This window comes from Ascidiella aspersa, chromosome 6 (assembly GCF_963924565.1).
Source record: "Ascidiella aspersa chromosome 6, kaAscAspe10.2, whole genome shotgun sequence".
Classification (NCBI taxonomy): domain Eukaryota; kingdom Metazoa; phylum Chordata; class Ascidiacea; order Phlebobranchia; family Ascidiidae; genus Ascidiella; species Ascidiella aspersa.
Window position 1 is genome coordinate 11503510 of NC_139452.1, and position 20484 is coordinate 11523993.

The window sequence follows — 20484 nt, forward strand, 5'->3', positions numbered from 1 at the left end:
TCTAGCGCACTTTGTTAAATTTTGTTTTAAGAAGTGCGCAGTCCAACGGTTTAAAGTCTACCACAGTCAACAGGCCTATAAATTACCCCTAAAGGGGCATGTGACTCACTCGACTTCAAAATGTAGATATCCTTTTTATGTTTAAAACCCGTTTCAAGTATCTAAAACCCGCAGTTAGATCGGCTTGATGTGAAAATAATAGTTTATTGATCATATGTATCTTTCCTATACTTCTATTTGGGCGAAATTGTTTTTTAAAATATTTTTTGGGTGGATTTAAATTCATCTGAAACTATTAAAATTGTTCACAGCGGCAATTTAATATACGATCTTTGTTTTGAGACTATTTACTAACAAACTTTAACTGATTTAGCAAGCAAACCAATAGTGCCACTTTATCATTTTTGTTGGTGAATTTGTAAATTATTCCTTTTATTGACTAAAAGCAAGATCAAGATGACTGTCACCTTTCAATCACTCTTCTACTTAAAAAGTGGCCTACAAAGTCACACTTGATACATAAATTTATTAAGAAATAATATAATAAAAAGGTAATCGGCACATGAGACCCAAATCAACGGATGTGTAAGAGGAAATGTTCGGTTTCGCCTTCTTGTGTACAATGGCTATAACTAATTGCACTTAATATCTCGAAACTGTCTCTGATTAGTTATCGTGGTCGCTTTAAGGTTAACAATTAGTATCGTCATAAACAATTTCGATAAAACAAAGTTTAACCAAATTTCGAAACATCACTGTTCATTGCGTTCTGTAATGTACCAGCTGCGGCGAAATGCTGCGTTGTATTACGTTGAGTAAAATAACTACACACCAATAAAAAATGACTTAGAGTTATTTTCAGCTATATTTGATTTACGGATTCTACACGTGTCACAATTGGCTGCAAGGCGCGCAAGATTCAACAAAACGGAGACGCCGAAAACATTTTGTGTACCTAGAAGAATAAAGCATCAATGCAGTTAAAAGTGGACAGTCTCGGTTCTTCGGTTGTATGCCACGTTCGGAATGGCGGGAAGGTCAGACGCCCGTGCAAGTAAACCTTGCAAACGGTTTCGAGAACGCAGAAGACTTCGGGCTATCGTGGCGTTCTTGATGCAGTAAAAGAAGAACACCGCCGCACCCTGTAGCCCGTTGATTGACATGTGGATGTACGTCAGCACGTTCTAAGTCACCTTGTCGCCGAGTCCTGTGACGTCAAACTTTTCGAAATTGGATTTTTTTGAAAATTAAACATAGCATTTTTTTTTCAAATCGGAACGTGCGTGTTAAAGGAAAATTTGCGAGCAAATAAAAAACGCGCAAGTTTTCATATGTAATAAAAGTAAAGCTATACTATGCTATTTAAAAAATAGCTTAAACAATGTTAAGGTAAGAGGTGACAACTGGGTTAATGATACTTCATATAATTTTTAATATGCTCTTCATTTTATAGTTTTAGAGGCAATAATCAATTTCTAGCTATTTTTTTATAGAAGAAGAACGGTTTTATTTTAATGAGAATCTATGACTTAAATAGGAACTTAGACGGAGTTCAGGACTCTGACTTGTCATATTAATGATGTATTAATATAATAATAGAAGTGATAATATTATGTCATTATTGGCACCTGTAAAGAATCCCAGAATCCAGCTTATTAACCAATAGGATAATCCCAAGCGGGACAGTTACAGATAAAATGTATTCCATCGTGTTAGGAGCCAACCAACATCTGTCATATTTACGGATTCCCTGGCGAATACAATGAAAGTAGTTATAAACAAGTTATCTTATATCATGGTAAATCTATTTCTATTTCAGGTAAATTATACAGTGTTTGTTTTGTAAATCGTACGAAGTTGAACTGTTGAATGTGGTGACATTGAGTGTAGTGGAGGCCAGGCGTCATATAGTTGCCAGAATATAGGTGACCAACGATAAGCGCTGAGCCAACTATAATGGCTGGGGAGGACCAGCCGACAACGAAAAACGCCTTAGATCTCTTTTGAGGATCTTGAGCACGAAAGCGTAAAGTAAAGCTGAAAGCCATAATCATGCGGATTCCATCAAGCATAAACCAAAAACCTAAAAATATTAGAAAACCATAAAAACGAACTGTGCAATCGCCCAGCTTGACAAAAGTGGCAAAGGCAACGGTAATTGCGTCTTTTATTTGTTTCTGGAGGAAATAATAAAAAATATATGTTGGTTGATTGGTTATTTAGAGAGTTACTCCTAACTAGTTATACCTGCCTGCAATGTTGCTCCAAACCAAAAGAACGCTCTCTTGCTGAACTTTTTGCAGTGTATTTCCTCGCAAGGTTTACTTAAACATCCTATAATTAATGCTTACCTGTGGCGAGAAGAAAGAACTGTATTGTAGCTGTAAGAACAAGGCAAATCGTGTCATTGGTAACGGCCATGTTATGAAACAAATTGGCAAGGTGGAGCAGCAGCAGGGCGATGGCGACGTTGATTTGGACAAAAGTTCGATCGCTGTCAATCCCACTTTTTTGTTATTTTAGGAATTATTTTTTACCTCTAACAAATAGAAATGCAGTTCAACACGCGATAATTAAATGTATAATTTTTCCTTTTTGATCTTGGGGCGATTACCAAGTAATGATATTATTGTTTTGTGCAAAATATGCGGCAAATATTTTTAGATTCACCTATAGTCTTTCGCAAGCGAAAAATATTCGATAAACACTGCCCTATTATTTTACGATTGTATGCATACAGGCTAACCAAATCGTTTTAAAAAATAAAAATACATCGGCACCTTGACCTCCTGTGGTATGGTGACGATCTTTACTGCGAGCAATATCGAAAACACCGTGTGGTGATCGCACTCGCAGACAACATAACTCCCATTCACCGAAGTACGACACCCAGTAGAGGAATAGCCGCCGGTTCCCTGGTCAAGGAACACACATACTAGTTGAACGTATTTCATTGTGGCTGCTGACGAGGCGTTTGTTTTTCCTTCGGATACTTTGCAAACCTGCTTTGCGCTCTCGTCGTCTTGTGCCACTCTCTTGGACAAGGATATTGAACCGTTCAGTATCGAACCCGTCGCAACGTCGTAGCCCGAGACGCCGGTGAAAACCAGCGGAGAAAGATCCACATAGAAGGTTGTGGAGCTAGCCGAGCTGCCAGCAGCTTTGTGTGAAGATTTCGACGTCGAGTTTTTACTTACCTCAAATGCAGCGAAAACTGCCGTGGTGCCGTTTTTAGCCTGGAATATAGAGTCGAAAGCAGTAGCGTTGGTTAATTGGACCAAGTCGGTCTTGGCTAGACCACCGACAGTTTTCAAAGGACTGATAAACGCGACAAGTTTATTTGACCGTATGCGACGAGTAGTATTTGTAGCAAGAACCATTTCCTTAATGTTTGCTTCCATCGCTAAAATCTTTTCCACACTTAGTGTACCGCTGCAAATAATTTGAGCGGCCTTTTCAAATTCTCTTTTGACTGAGTCGCATTGCAGAACTGCCAATGGAATACAACGGTTGTCACATAGGCTGCACTAAGCACTTGGGTTTAAAAAAAATGCAAAAGTTGCAGTATTTTGCAGTGTGAACCGGCCTTAAAAATATGTTGGCCTACATTTAAGGAAGTTTATTATAAATGTTTTCAATGCGAACTGTTTTGCCGCAAAAATAGGCTCCCAACTAGGAATTATTATACTTAATAAAACCAGCGGGCGGCAACCGGCTCACCAAGCAAATAACCCCAGCCCGCGGCTCATTTTAAGCCGCTTTCATTTAGGCAATTTTCGTTTTTTTTTCTTGGATTTGGAATATTTTATTGAGTAAATTACACTTGTATACCATTATCACCTGTTCCTCTTCTTACCAGCTTGTCAAAATAGGGATATTTCGAGCATTATTTTAAAAGAAGTCACACTTTGCGTTATATATTATACCATATTTCAGATCCCTTTTTTGACCTAATGCGTTATACAAAAACTAAAAAAAAAAATATATATGAGTAAGAACCACAGACTGACACCTGAAAAGTATAGAATAGAAATTCTTACAAGGCTTGCCAGATGTTTGACACTAAATTTCAAAAATATATTTTTTTTAACGTGGTTGATGTCAGAAAATTCATTCAGCTTTTTCTTTTTCTGGCTTGTTTCTATTATTTTTATAGAGGCTTCCTAAAACTAAATAAATTGCATACTTTTTTTTCGAAACCTTTCCTGGCTAAATACCAAAATAATAAATAATTTCACTATGGGACATTGTTTGCATGAATTTATTTCTTATTTGCATGAATTTATTCTATAGCACTTTAGGTTAATCACGCTTGAACATAAAAAAAAAATTATCATTTTAGCCCATTTTTCGATATTATTCTAAGATTTTGCAATAAAAATATTCATTTTTGGATGTTGTCAACTTGCTATATGTAAGTTATATGGCCACAGGACACATTTGTTTTGAACCTCACGAGAGCTTGATACTAATTTTTATTTTTGATCATACCAAGCAACGATGGAGTATTTTAAACGAAAGTTAATGTGTTTTGAATATAGAAATACTTTCAATTTTATTGACTTTTTCTGGCTTTTTTACATTGGGTTTAAATCAAAAGTTTAATCGGGCAACCCTGCTACCGATTATGAACTTCTTGTGGACCGGCACCGGTTCGCGTAATTTAGTAATTTAACAAAGCTATTTCCGTAACTTAACAAAGCTATTTCAAAATAACATGGTTAATTTCCCCCTATTATGTTTTACGGAGAAGAGGACTATTTAACTTTTTAAACCACATAATGTTTCAATAGTTTTAGTATAAATAAAAATGCTTTTAACTTACCATTTAATCCACTATTTATATAACACGGAGAAAACACACGCTTCACTGAACAGTCGGAATTAACGAAGTTAGATTGATAGATGTAAGCACAGTTATGCTTCTCTAGATTGCCAAATTCTTGTTTGACCACCCATGGCGATATCAAACCATCTTTCCACTTCCAAAAGGTTCTATTGTAAGGCTTGTTAACACCTTGATGAAACAAACCTATTTAAATACATAAAATAAGGATAGAATGAATTGAAATCGATTGACATCACGACATAAAACTAAATATGACTAATCCAGGGGTCGGTTTAAGCATATAGGAAATACGGAACGCTAACCAACTCCTCACGGACCGGTGGTTGCTGACCACTGGACTAGACGACAAAGTCAATTAATAGACAGATTATACAGTACAAAATGGTAGCATTAGACTTTTAAAACCGTGAGCTTTTCTAAAAACAAAAATAAATGTTTAAAAAAACAACAGGCTGTTGACTTGAAGGCTGTTGATCATTTGAACAGTTTAGGGCAGGGGTTGTCAACCTTTTTGGCTGCTCGTACCTCTTAGTAAGGTCACAACATTCTTCGTACCCCCAAAAAATTCTGATGGGATTTTTCAGGTATAGACCTATATTGCTAAATTACATTTCTTTTTTATCAGAATTAAACATTGAACCGGCATTTCGCAAAAATCGCAAAAATCGCAAAAATAAATTCAATGTCTGTTATTTTGTTTGCCACATTTAAGTAAAGTATTTGTTGCCGTTTTATTGATAAAATTCGCTCAAACGATGGTTCGGTTATACTCAAGGAAAATGAAGATATCATATTTGAGGTTTTTTATGTCTATACTTGTTTCGTAAATTGTTTGGTCAATAGGCCTACCTCCTATAGGCAGGGTTACCATCTGCTCAAACCAAAAAATAAGCACGCTACTCCAAAAAAATAAACACGCTTCTAAATATCAGGGACAGATTCAGGACTTCGGGGTGAAATCCAAGGTTTCAGAAATAACGTTATAAAATCAAAAAAAAACTTGAAAAATAGCTATTTTTGTATGCGCAAATCGTAGCTTAATCGCGCGAAGCGCAAAAAATGCGTTTATTAGGTTGAAATTGGCAAGTTAACCACCCTTATTTAATGAGAGCTTTGTCAATTTTTTCGCGTCAGAGCGCACCAGTTATAGCCTACACCTTTTAAACCGTGGTGCATGGCAGCATGAAACGCCTAATTCTGACACTCCCTTGCAGTTAAGTTTGGTTTACTTGACGGAGTTAGGCTTGTAATAAAATTATTCATTGAATGATTTACTGTAATTCATCTAGCTTTTTTTTTGTAGTAACATTGTGCTTTCCATAGCCTCTGGGCTGATCACAAAAAAGCCAGCCTCACGTCAAGCCGAAAGTTTACTTGATTGCTAAAGCGACCTACCACACTTCTATAGGCTACAATGTAGGCTACTTTTTAGATTCAGAATAAACAATCACAATCCATTGTTATTCTGTAATTTAATGCATTACTGTTATAATCTGCGTTAAATAACTTGGTAAATATAAATAAAAAAATTGATAAAGAACGCCTTTAGAAACTAAAATAAGACAAACTAAGCACACAACTCTAAAATAAGCACGTTTCTAAGAAATAAGCACATTTGCGTTTTGACACTGCGCCCAAAAATAAGCACAAATCTTAGAAATAAGCACGGTATGATGGTAACCCTGCTCCTAGGGCCCAGCCGATTTCTGTGGCTCAAATACTGTCTTTTACATTTTAGTTCTAGAGGTGGATAGTAGACAGTTTGTAGCAAATTTACCGGAAGACTACATTAAATGCTTCCTTTATCTGTGCATTTTCTGCCAAACTTTGTGTTTGGTTGTTCATTAGTAGCAGCAAGTAAATTCATATTCAGTTCGCAATCTCTTAAAGTCGGACGGCGCAGCAAAAAACACATTGTTATTAGGCAATGAGGTTTCTTACTAAATAACAACAATTATTTGTAGCAAATTGTTTTTTTTGAAAGCAAAGACCGTATTGTCATAATATTATTTACAATTCCAAAATAAAACTGTACTGTAAAATCTGTTTGAAAAGCTGCTCTGTGGCTTAAGATCTTCGTAATCGTACCCCTTGATGTTCGAACGAGTACCCCCGGTTGGAAACCCTTGGTTTTGGGCTTTTAAATAACGCTTTTATTATTCGCCAAGGATAGTATCATGATTGGCTTCCGCGCATTTACCTGTTACTTTGGGTAAAAATGGAAGAATTTAATTCACATCACGTAATTCACACTGGGTTATAAAAACACATTAAGAACCAGAATTTGTTTTCCATTAATATTGCAGTTTAACATACCAGTTGACAAATACAGCACGTATAAGTTGTAGATAAAACTTATGACATAAAGGGCAACTAACCCAACCAAAACATCCGATTCCTTTTTTGTCGTCTCATGCATTCGACTAACTCAAACTCGTCTTGCGTGTCTATATGTAGTTGTTTGGCTTGTGGATCAAACCCACTGCAGTAGGCAGCATTATCCGACCAGGAATTGTCCAACCTTTTTGTCCAAAAAAACTTTTTTTAGAAAACGGGATACCATGCAAGTGCTGATATTACTTAAAACTGCGTTGGCTTCTTTCAGTATCGCTTTTTATTTGTGTTTTTTATTCCGACTGAAAAGTTCACCCTTCGAAAGTAATATTGGAATAGGCTTAAAATAAAGTCAGAACTTATTAAATGTTAGGGTGAGTCGAAGCAAAGTAAGTCGTACTTTTATGAATCGCTTTTGGGACGTTTTGTGAGATTTTATGGAGTCGAAACAGAAATAAGCGATTATTTTGAAAAACGCCAAACCGAATCCGAGCCTGCAGAAAAGCGGCTTGCTCTATCATGACGTCACAACTTACATGTTAAGAGTCAAGCTCTTTCTTGTTTCAAAGCAAAAAAAGTTCGCCGATCAATGAATGAAAGCGTACAGAAAAAATGTTATTGGAAAACTACTTTGGAACATGTTGTTTAAATGGGGGTAGGTTCTTAGTGAGGCTGAGCCCGCTAAAGAAATAAACAGTATATTTCAAGTCACTGATGAAAAAGTGAAATACGCTGCCACAGCATGAACATTAATTAATTGTTTTTGTTTTAATTGTTCTATACATTCATACACCCACAGTATGGTTCTCTTTGTAATATGGCCATTGTGTCGTAAGTAACAAATTGGCAAATTAAAAGCTCAATTACACATTGTCCGTCTTTTAGTGCGTTAAGCCAGTGCTTCTCAACCTTTTTTCGAGGCGACCCAAATATTTAGCGTAAGTATGACAACTAAGCTTTGGCGACCCAATTGTGTTTTCTTGTAAGCGAACAAAAAACAACATTAGCATAAGAGAATTTCGAATTTAAAAAAATATTATATGACATTATATTGTATTGCTTCCTTAAAATCCAAATTTAAAAGTCTTTCTCAGAACCAATCTCAATTGATATGAACATGTGAGCTAACTGCCGTCGGCGACCCAACCAAATCAAACAGCGACTCAATTTTGGGTCGTGACCCATAGGTTGAGAAGCACTGCTTTAAGCGAACATTTTACGTGTTTTTTGTTTGACACAACACAACAACTTGATGCGTCACGTTCCCCTCTATAAATCTCCTTTAAAGTTTGCATTTTTAATCACCCTTTTGCCGCCTTTTTTTAAAATTCGACTTTCCATTTGCGCACAACTCGAAATAACAGGTTTTTTGCTTACTTATGTATAAGTAGCCTAACAGTATGGCGTCATACTCTGTTTATTTTAGATTTTTTGATCAGGTCCGACACAACATTTTATTTTTCGTATGCGACCGGCTGTAAAAAATCGTTGCCCGCCCCCCCTGCTCAAACCAAAACCGAAACTCAAACCGATGCTGAAAAATTATTTAACCCGCGAGCCGAAACTGAAACGGAAAAGACAAACAATTCGACATTTTCGTTTAAATCTACTCAATGGACGAAAAGAAACTTATTATAGGCTATTTGTTCTTTCTATTTTTAAGTGTTTGAAAACATATTAGCTAACCTCGATTGCACAGTTTGTCGTGAAGCTCATCGTTGGAATACAACTTAATGCAATCTTTAACGAACCCGCTTTCATCTTTCATAGCTGCGTGAATCATGCATTTGATAAAGTTTCATATTTTAACTACACGGGCGCTTTTGTTTATATATTGTTTATTGCTTTTACATTGTAAAACCAATTTTGGGCATCAGAACATAAAATAACTTTAAAGTGTTACTAAAATGACAAAGCTCTTTTTGCTGACGGTCGCTGACACAAACAAGTGTTATATTTAACTTATTCCTAGGTTGAACTTATGGAACATTAAAGTGTACTTCGTCTAATACAGAGGTTCTCAAACTGGGGCATGAGTACCCTCAGTGATGGAGAAATTTCCTCGAGCAAGTTCATTTTCTGGAAATGCATCTTTCGCATTGAAGAAAAAAAGTTTCTAAAGTTTATGCGACAAACGAGAAAAAGGTTTGAGCTTATTGAGGACAGCGTTTAAGATACAAGCACCATGCTGCACATGCTTATGATTTGCTGCTGCTGGACCAACGAATGGTATAGGAATCCTAAGTAGCAAACTATTAAATCTATTTTCTCGCCCTTAATGAAATAAACCGTGAACCGCAAACCGCATTCGAATGTGTCATAGGTATAGGACATACGTATAGTCGCTCATAAGATTTTTTGGAAATATAATTTTAATATAGGCCCCAACAGTCAACATGGTAATTGTTGTTTAAAACAAACACGAAAACTATACCGAACATTAATTTAAAGTACTTACATGTATAATGGCATTTGCTTTGGTTGCGAAATTGGTTTACGATTGATATAAGTTCGGCCTTTTTGCTCCCATTATAACGAGATGACATGCAGATTGTGTAATTGTCGCACCATTCTCCACCGCAGGCGACTGCAAATAAAATGTGACAATATTTCGCAAAAGTTTTCTATCTTATAGGACTCATTAAAATTGACATACCAGCACAAATACGGTTGCTTTTCCAGTAAAGGGTCAACAAAAAACATATTAATGCTTTAGAGTAATTCATCTCCTCAATTAATGTTCTTCTACATATACAGTAGAACCTATATTTTATACTGATTATGTCCTCTGGAACAGCATTGCAAAAATATTTATAATACAATTACCTGGTCTCAAAAACAACACCTCTCTTATATTTAGATTGAATTGCTACCGACAATATCGATATTGTTCCTGTAAATATTGTCAATTTGGACTAATTGCGTTGTTCTACGAGGAAAGGGGAGAAAGTATGGACTCGTGCCCCCGCTGGTCCGCCCCTGGCGATGGAATACTAGTGTTGTTTGGAACTAAATTTATCAATTAGTGGTTATTCGGGTTTGAAATGCAGTTGATTTACAATAGAACAAAATGACGAAATAAACAGCTTAAATGCGACAAAGGAAAACATTATATACAACTCTTTGACCAATCAGCTGAAGCTCTTCGATGTGGAGTACTTAAACGTGTATAGGCTAGTGAAAGTCTATAGTCGGCATGTATCTACATTGTCCAAGCCATGACTACAAACCGCTGTATTCACGTCATAGTTATAAGAAAGTACACTGACATTTGAGTATCCCCTTTTTAAGAAAATACTTTGATAAGTTTTTCGCTTTTAGGAACAGATTTTTATCTGTTAACCAATGATTAAGCCTCAAATTGCTAAAACATTTGACAACTATAACCAGTAGAAGGTATTTACCACTAGAGGCATTGCGTGAGTCAGATGAACAGTCGCGAGCTTGTATTTTTTACAATGATTTCTGCTGCAATGATTCAGGAACTGTGTGTAGCAAAGTAGTAACTTTCAAGAAGAGGGGACTGCCTGGATCTCGGCGAAACTTGTAAAAATGTAGTCCGTAATCCTATTAATATGTTGCTTGATATTGTGGTGTATCATTCTGAAGCCCTAATGAATTGTTTGTTGTTGTGTGCGCGTTTTATTATTTACCGTTTTAAGTACGCCCAAACGGTCCAGAATTTCGAAATCTTTTCGCCACTAAAAACAAAATAATGACTGACTTTATTTGCTACTTGACAGGACTCTGAAGCCCAGTACAAGTAAGCCCGAATTTCCAGTTGTATTTTAATGCCTCTCTGCTAAGTTCGTCGTTTTCGGACAAGTGTTTTAACTCGCCTCTTTTTTGTTTTCTACTCGTTTTGTTATTTCCTTAGCTTATATAAATAAATACCAAATCTGTTTTACAATGGTTATCCGTTGTTTTCAAGTACCGTATTTTACGGACCATAAGGCGCAAATTCAATCCTTTTCTCCCTCATAAATTGATCATGCGCCTTATAAGCCGGTGTGCCTAATGTATGGATCATATACGGCAGTGCTTTATTGCCTACACTCAAAACCAGTACCGATAGACAAAAAAGAGGAGCGCGGAGAAAAAGTGGGAGATAGGAGAAAGAGCGGAGCGGTTTACCACGCGGCTGAAGTTTCGGCTTTTTTGTGGAGGCCTCAGCGTGTTGCGGACGCCCGGGCGATTTGGATAAATTGATCTTGCGCCTTATGCATGAACAACAATCTAATTACAGCAATTTATTGACAGTTCGCCTTATAATCGATTGCGCCTTATGGTCCGTAAAATACGGTATGTGTTGTGGCGCTTTGTTGTCGTCAAATATTTTTAGAGCTCATTATTCGTTTTGCGTTAGCTTAAATTAATGTAATTAAACAGTTTTTATTTGTCATTACGTAAAATACTGGTGCGGGATGGCTTTAAACATGAACAGTTACAACTTTAAATTTGTCTTAAAACAAGAGTTTGAGCCAAAACATAAAGCATTTGCTCAACCTTGATCATAAATAAAAAGTAATATAACAAAAATTTAAGGGCAGCTTGTTTTATACAAACCTTAAACAAGCATTTTTATGAGCAAATATTATAGTGTTCTGCAGTACTGCTGTTTTTGCATATGTTGGGAAATACTTAGTTAGCCCTGAACCGATTTTTTCTCAAACTTTTTGAGTTTGATCAACAATTGGTTCGGCTAAAAGAGGGCCCTGAACTTCTGGTTGGAACATAGTTTTTTATCAGAAACTATTTCTGGGATGTAATGCTTAATGACGCCGCGTTAGGACGTTTATTTTAAATGTACGAGGAATTTCTGATCGCTTCATTTTATACTAAACCGCACATAAACAGGCCCATTACCAGCTTTAAATCTCATATTAATGAATCATCCTTACAATGACTAAAATGTAATTGGTGTACGGGTTTACTCAACTATAGTTTCAGAAACGATCCAGATACGTAATTAACAATTTTGTTTACTTCAGGTCAATGAGTTTGAATAGTAGGAATGCAGCAGGATGCACAAGGCGTTCTAATAGTGCTAGTCAGCTATAGTGGGAGAATCTGTGTTTTCCATTTTTTGAAAATGTCATCTAACTACACTATATAGTGGTTTGTTTTTGATTAGTAAACAAGAATACTTCAAAGGTCCTGGGACGGACCGCGTTTCGCCAGTTATATGTAGCCCTTCGAACAGTACGCCTTATTCAGCAAACCAATCAAAGCCATTGTTTATTCTGCAATTATAAAGACGCACCGAATGCATGCCGTGCGTTTATAACCTTAGTTTTTGCAGAGGAAATCGACAATTTAAAAAAGCATTAGCATTAGCAAAAAGTACATTGCTTTAGTTTAGGTAAAACTTCTTTTTTAGATTTGTTTAAGAGTATAGGCCTATACTGGTTTTACCTGGCTTGGGTAAACTTCTTTCTATGCAAACGTTATATTCAATAACGTGCAGCAAAATTCCCATGCTATAATGTAAGAGTAAGAACTTGAGACTTTTTCTGGAATTGTTGTGCTTGTGTGCGTTCGTTACGTTATACTGTATGGGTGTACCACACACACGATTTCATATACCTATACAATTGCTTTTATGTTAGTCATATAAATCATACAGTTAAAAAAGAAAATGCAATTAACATTTTTTTTTATAAATCAATGTGCTTTGGCTTGCCACATTTTATATCCGAATCCCGTCCTTTATTGTAAACCGTTGTATGCCACTGCCCTCTGATTTAGATTCTTTACAAAACTCAGATTCCCTATAGGTGTATCATTTTTCTAACATATTATTGACTTTCTGATGTTTTGTTTGACACCATTTATGTGATCCAACCCTTTTTTGGAAACTAACGTTACAAGATAAATATATTTCTCAACATTTTTTTATGTTTTTTAAAATGTCACCCCTTTAAATGATAAGCATATGCTAAATATGGTGGCCCTATTCAAATTACAATAATACTTTTAGCAAAAGTATTTAGACTCCATTTCAGTGCACATCAGGGCACGTGTTCAACTGGGCTCAGCAAGTATATTAAGTTGCCTGCTTTGTGACGTTATGTTTCGGAATTATTCCATTAAACCCTAAATAAGCATCTGTTTTGTGACAAATGTTTTTTTTCCTTATGTAGGATTTACGGAGAATCCCAAACAGTGGTGAATATAGGCCGGAACAGTTTGAAACGCCATTCTCGTAAAAAAAATTCGCAGGTACGCCGTACCCGTGAAAAATTATTACTTTTTACCAGGCCATCTCGTCCTCTCCTTGAATACGTTTATAGTAAGATTTAGTGGCACCTTTGTGCACTTCGTCCAACAAAAACCCCGGGATGCCTAAGATCCTTTATATAGAGTCATGTACCTCATCCAGTTATGATGTAACTTAATGATGTCATGTAAAAAATTGTAGTTCGGCAAGACATTTTTTCATTGTTCCGGCAAAAAAAATGTTTTACTTTCACCCCTGTTGGAAGTGAAGATTTTGCTATACCGTTTGTTAAACACAACGTTATATCATTAAAGCGATTAAACTTAATATACCGCACACTCACTCTATAGCAGAGGTTCTCAACCTTTTTGCACCCGTGGCCTCTTTTTGACGCTTTTAAATGGTCGCGGACCCCTTACATTTTTCTGGTGTAATATCTGTGTTTGGTTCTTTATAATAATTCAGTATATCTGTGTAGTGCACCTTCTGTTGAGGAAATGAGCAGACAACAACAAATTACTTTATGACAAGAAGCAAGTCTTGAAAATGCGTGGTTGCGTTTTCGATAATGTTAGATGCATGCCATCTTTGCGAACGATAGTATCAACCAAAATTCCGTACACGTGAATTGTTGTAATGCTGACTTTCATTTTACAATAAATTTGTGTTACATCACAATGGAAATGTTACGTCACACTCAATGCGATTTACAACATGGTACAATGTGATTGTATAACTTACCAAGATTGTTTAAGCATGTATCCCAGCGTTAGTTAATTTAATATAAGTATATTTAGAAATTTTTGTAACCCCCAGGGGTCCGTGGAGCCCCGGTTGAGAACCACTGCTCTATAGCTTTCGTAACTCGATTTCTGGTTTAATGTCACACGATATAAATTTATTACAATTCTCGTATATATAATCTTGGGCTATTTTATATATCGAAATGAAAAAGCGACGAATCGGTTAGTTTTTACCGGTACAAAATCTACCTTGCAATAAACTAATAACTTTTTGCCGACGGGTCACACACACCTAATCGAAAATGCGTTGTCGAGAAAGTATAGCACTGCGAAATTATATTACAATGTTTGTGGGGTCTTGGAGTAATTTGAAAACAAGTGGGAAAGGTTCATTTTGGAAATTAGTGGTTTAACCAAACGCCTTGTCATACACGTTATAGCATGGAAATTTGCCTGACCGGTTACCATGATAAAATGACAAGCTAAAATAAAACTTTACTTTCGTTTGATGTGTAGAAAACAATCTGTAATAACGCTTAACATTACCAGCGTAAAAAGGATAAATGCAGTATAATTTTTAAGTAGCACTGCAACCTGCTCGGTGCAAATGATTGTTATCCATACCCCGGGTACTTTGTCCACTTTTGTTTCAAATGTAGTCTTGTCATACAACAAGGCCAAGTGAGTCGGTAATCGTTTATATACATCATAAGATAAACTCGGTGTTTACAAGTTTTTTGTAAAATTTTTCAAAACACCAATGATTTGATCTTTCCTTTTGCGGAAAAATCCCTTGTGTGACTCATTTAGCTTTTGGTACGTCGAATACAGAAGTTTAAGTTCTTCTTCAAATTTCTCAGTCATTTCCTTTTGGAAATAAGGCTCTGGTTGGCCTCCACCTTGTAAAAAGCCAACTAGGAAGCTACTGATGCATAAATCGTGATCTCTCCTTAGTTCTTTTTCCTCCACATAGTCTTCTTCGCAGGTCTTAATAAAATAAATAAACAAGAAATATTGTTACGTTCAATCACAACGCAACTATGCCGTTCAACTGTAAAGCGTTAATGTTCGTTAATTAAAGCTCACTATGGAGATTATTTGTGCTTTAATATAATAATACCGTAGTTTATTTTTTAAAAGCGAGTGTGACCAACCTTGGACATTTTTTCCATGTAAATGCTTCTTCCTTTTACTAATTCTGTTTCGATTGATTTTCGTGCTTCTTCCTATATACAAACATCCGGAATCAAAATACTAATTACGACATTCTCCAGCTACAACCTATTTGTCCACCATATCCAAACTTATTTTGAAATAAAATAGTCATTGAACCCGCTTATAAACTTCCATAAACAAACAGTTGATGGTTTAATTAGGAATGAGGGTGTTCACTTTGAATTAGGGTGTTGTCTTAATTAAAGTGTTTTCTTTGAATTATTCTTAATTGATTGCTGTGTTCATCTAAAGCGAAATTTTAATATGAGGCAGGTTAAAAAAAAATTGCAATTGCGCACAACCGTGCTTCATCAGGCCAATATATACGAATGAAAAAAATTAAATCTTCTAAAAATCTGTTAGTATGACGAACTTATACCTTTAATTTGGGCCGATATTTTTTAATAAAATTATATTTCATGTACAAAATATAACATACGCTGTCAAATTTAAATACCACTCCGGTGTACAATAAATATTGTATAAATTCAAAAGTTCGAATCGTATATGTTTCTCAAAAAAACTTTTTTGTTTTAAGTAAGCATACATGTATTATACAAAAAAATGTGTGAACCGACCATCAATCTGTATTTTATTTTAAAGGCATTGGTCACCGTGTTACGTATATTCTTTTGACGCGTCGACTCGTACAGCTCAGTCATCTTTTGTCGGAGGTCTTTCCTCTGATGGTCAAACTCGATGAGTGGTTCCTTTTGTTCTATTAGAATGTCGTATTCCTCAAGAGCCCATTCAAGCTGCTTGCGATGACGTTGGTATAAATCATTTTCTTTCTCACATGGCAACTTTGGCTTAACACGAAAACGAGATTCTTAAATTAGGCGCTTAAAAGTAACACTCTCTTGTGCAAACCCTTCTTTAGTGTTAAAAATTTAAATAATTTTTGGCGTGTTATAGTCTAAATAAGTGGTTCTCGGGGGAGACGGGGATGCGAACATTTTCTGCAAAAAGTGCGCACATTTTTGAAGGCAGTTTAAAATATGCGCACATTTTTTGCACATTTTGGCGTGCACATTTTTGCGCACATTGTGCAAAATAACGCCACGTCCCCTGTTGTCTCGGGGATCCGCAAAACGTTTTCAGGGGGTCCGCAAAAACGTTTAAATATACCTTTATTAAAATAATTAACCCTTGGAAACATGCTTACTCACAACCGAGATCAGTGACAAATAACATGGAAATATTTTATAAATCGCATTGAGTATGACATTTCCATTGTAACAAAAATATATTATAAAACGGAAGCCAGCATTACAACAGCTCACTTGTACTTGATTTTAGTTTATGCTTTTGCTTTCGTTCGCAAAGATGACATGTGTCTACTCTATATAGCATTGTAAAAACACAACCACGCATTTAAAACACAACCACGCATTTAAGACTTGATTTATAGTTGCAGCAGCAGAAATAACAATAAACGTGACATAATTTTGACGTGGTCTGTTACTTTACTAAGCATAGATGCACTAGGCCGACATACTGATTTACTAAAAATAACTAATTGCAGATGTTACACAAGAAACATGTAAGGGGTCCGCAACTAATCGAAAGCATCACAAAGGGCCGTGGATACAAAAAGGTTGGAACCACAGGTATAAATTGTTTGCGCAATTTTATAAACATACATTATGCGCAGCGAGAAGTTATGATTTTGATGTCCTTGTCTGGTACAAATAAATAAATGGATTAATGAAAATTGGTTAAATACCTATTACTTGGTAAGTCATGGTTAGCAACAAATGTTATTAACAGAATTCAACAACAAACAATCAAAGTAAAATTAAACCGTTTATGGAACACTTACTTCTCCAAGCTCTTTTCGATAGCAGTGATATGTATGCTGTTTCGTATTTTCGAATGTACTGCAACGTTTTTGCTAAAAGTAAATAACAGCAAAGATAAAATGCAATTGGGTTTCTATTTCAAAAGGCATATTATAACATTTCCATCTTTAGGCTAACAAGCCTAGAAAAACAATTATGCTTAAGTGGAATTAATGCGAATTCATTAATAATTACTAATTAATTATACTTGGTACAGAATAAAGCTCGTTTCTATAACGATGTTAACAAAGTTTATCGCAGTGAGGAGTGCATTAGGAAAGTTTTTGTGTCTTCCCAAGTGCGGTGGTAACTTTTCAGTTACGCAACCCGTTACTGCTCATCTGGTCATGTTACTTATAGTTTGCTTATTAAATTATAAGTAGTACTACTGCACCAATATCAACTAAAAAGTAGTAGTACAGCACCAATATCAACTAAAGAATCTGAATCTGACTTTGTACCAGAAACAAGGAAATTACGAGTCGCCGCCGACATCCGAAACTTTGAGTCGCTCATCGTTGCGCACCTGATGCTCGCATAATTCAATACATTAACCCAAACAATTGTACCGACCCAGTTACCCAGTTGAAATAACAATAACGCACATTTACGCTTATTTTGTTTGATTCCGGTACATTAGTACAATATAACCAGTATGGCAGAACGCTGGCGACTTGGCGACTATGTCGGGAACGAATCAGACAAAAAAAAATAAATTGGTGCAAAAGAATATCTTTATAAATTTTTGAATTTTGTAAACATCTATTTAACAAGAAAATGTATTGTTTTTTCACATCTTTAATCTCATAGTTTTTAAATCGAGAATGTGTATAGAACATTCCGTACTACATTTGCCGGAAATAGATATTTTGTTGAAAAGGGCAATTAGAAAACAAATATATCGTCTAAACATGGCAAGGTTTAAACACCGCCTTTATCTTAAAGGATGAGACCAAAAACAAAGAATTTGGGTCAAAAATGCTTGTCACCTGATGGCTGGCAAGATTTCGCTAACCTAGATGCAACTAAATGTTTTAAATAAAATTCATTATGAAGATTAAAGCGCAAATATAATATTTCTGGTTAGAAGTTTTTATACATCTATATAGTATGTAATCAAAATTTCTGATATATTTAAAAGTGTAGCCTATAAATATAAATAGACGAATCGTGGTCGTGCCAAAGCTAGGGTTCGATCCAATAAGACAAGGAAAACGAGGCCATGTCCTTCCAAATTATTGTCGTAACAATTTTGACCATATAAATACAAATATTTCTTGCTAATCTTGTGTATTTTACCACTCCGCAGAATTGTTTTCAGCTCTTTTCCTGTCGGCAAATCGCCAAGTAAAGGTATTCAGAACCAATTGTTGTTGCACAATACGCTCGAAGGTAGCTGGAAATTCTCACGCTGGATAAGTATGCTTCATACCTAAGATTAGAATTGTTAAAAAGCAACACCGCCCCAAACATACACACCTTTCTGGCATCATTTTTGTTCTTTATTTGCTCTAGGGAGTTGTCTAGAAAGTCATCTAGTTCAACCAGGAATTTATCCATAAAATCAGGACCTTTTGTATTATGCAAAGAAAGAATTGCTTGTTTGGCTTGCAGCTTTGCCTCTTTGTGAGTTTTGTCGATCAACTTATCATCAACGTATTCTGTTCCGCAACCCTAAGAATGCAAAGCAATTACCTATAGCCAATGTTTATTTAGAACGTTTATGATCCTAGGAGTCGAACATTTATATTTTTTCAATTTGGCTATTAAATGATACTAGACGTATATAACTATATAGACCCACCTCATTCATGGCAGAGATGTAGATATCTTTAGCACGTTTCATTTGCTCTAGCATATTTTGCCCTTCTAATTTCTGCAAAAAAAAACGATTTTCTTTCAATTATGTTGGCCACAAGCTTTTTGAATTTGAGTAATGTCGTATTAACTTCATAATTTATTTTTAAACGTGTAAGCTAGTGGTTCTTAACCCTCTTATTCACTCGCGCCCTTTCTTAATTGTCCTGTGTCTTGCGCCCCCTTAGATATTAAACAATTATCATCCTAAAAACATTTTGGTATTTTCTGATATCGATTCCATATCAGTGGGATTAAATGAAAATACAAAAGCAATTGCAATCGCTCGAAGCGCGAAAAATAATGCGTTGATTTTGCAAAAAGGTTGTGAAGGCATTGACTCCACAGGTGTAGAGAAACCACGTAAAAATGTCGCCCAATGCGCAAAAAATAAAAATTGCGCTGATCGTGTCTAAAAGGTGGGATGACATAAAATGCAAAGCTATGTTGGAAATTGCAATACAATTCGCGCAAAGCAATCTGAGTTTCCCCAATTTGTGACATATGTATGATAGATTCTCGCGAAGCGCCAAAACTATTCGCAGTTGTGTTGTTAAGTTTGTGAAAAGGATGGCATGGTGTCCAAATCCTGTGCTAAACTTAGTTCTCCATCAATCATTAAATACTGTTTTGACTAAACACTGCCCAAAACAGCTGTAATAAATAGCAAATATTGCTTTAAAACCAAAAACTACAATAAAACATAGTAGCCCAAAATTTGGCAAATCGCAAAAACATGATGTAAAGCAATAAAGCTGAAATAACAACAAACGCAACATGGAACAAACAAAATCATTCTAAATAGTTAACAGTTGGAGTAGAGCTCGGGCATGCTAAGTGGATTATTGGTTGGTGAAGAACCACTGGCGTAAACCTATTGTCTATATCAATTATCACGCAAATTTTTATAATAAACAGACACGTTTCCTGCTTTCAAATTACTTTTTACATTTAACTTGTTAGCAATGTTTAAAAAACTCTTATTTATTCGTGTTGGAATTAATATTCGAAAACAACTTATTAGAGACCTCATATTGTTTGTTGTTTTTCTTGAATCTGTTTCCTTCGGTGAAAATTTTTGAAATCAATTCCTGTCGTTTATCTTTTCCCAACAGATGGTTGCTTACTCCAGGTGAAGAATCGAATATCTGCAGTGCCCTTTCTTTTGACGACTCGTGCAAAGATGCTATTCGATCCTCGGACATGAAGCGGTCATTACAGTCCTTTAAGTAGTAGTGCAGTACGAATAGGTAAAATGTAAAACATTGTTTAAAAAAATAAGTGTTCATCTCATTTTGACAGAAAAAAGTTGAGCGTGGATATAGTCCTATAACTCTCTGCCGAATATACAGGAATCTGAACCAACCTCTTCCATAAGGCTTCGATATTCTCCCAACGCATTTCTTGAGGCTGTATTCAAGTCGT

At 35.7% G+C, this 20484-nt stretch overlaps 1 protein-coding gene across 1 annotated transcript; it reads right to left on the reverse strand.

Moving 5' to 3' along the window:
- Positions 1-14027: 14027 nt before the first annotated feature.
- LOC146139847 (uncharacterized) lies at positions 14028-20297 on the reverse strand. Its single transcript, XM_083392157.1, has 7 exons — positions 20088-20297; positions 19007-19078; positions 18682-18876; positions 17184-17255; positions 15976-16170; positions 15301-15372; positions 14028-15133 (listed from the first exon to the last, which is right to left on the reverse strand). The coding sequence occupies exons 1-7, from the start codon at positions 20262-20264 to the stop codon at positions 14873-14875; spliced, it is 1044 nt and encodes a 347-aa protein (XP_083248283.1). The 5' UTR covers positions 20265-20297; the 3' UTR covers positions 14028-14872.
- Positions 20298-20484: the final 187 nt, after the last annotated feature.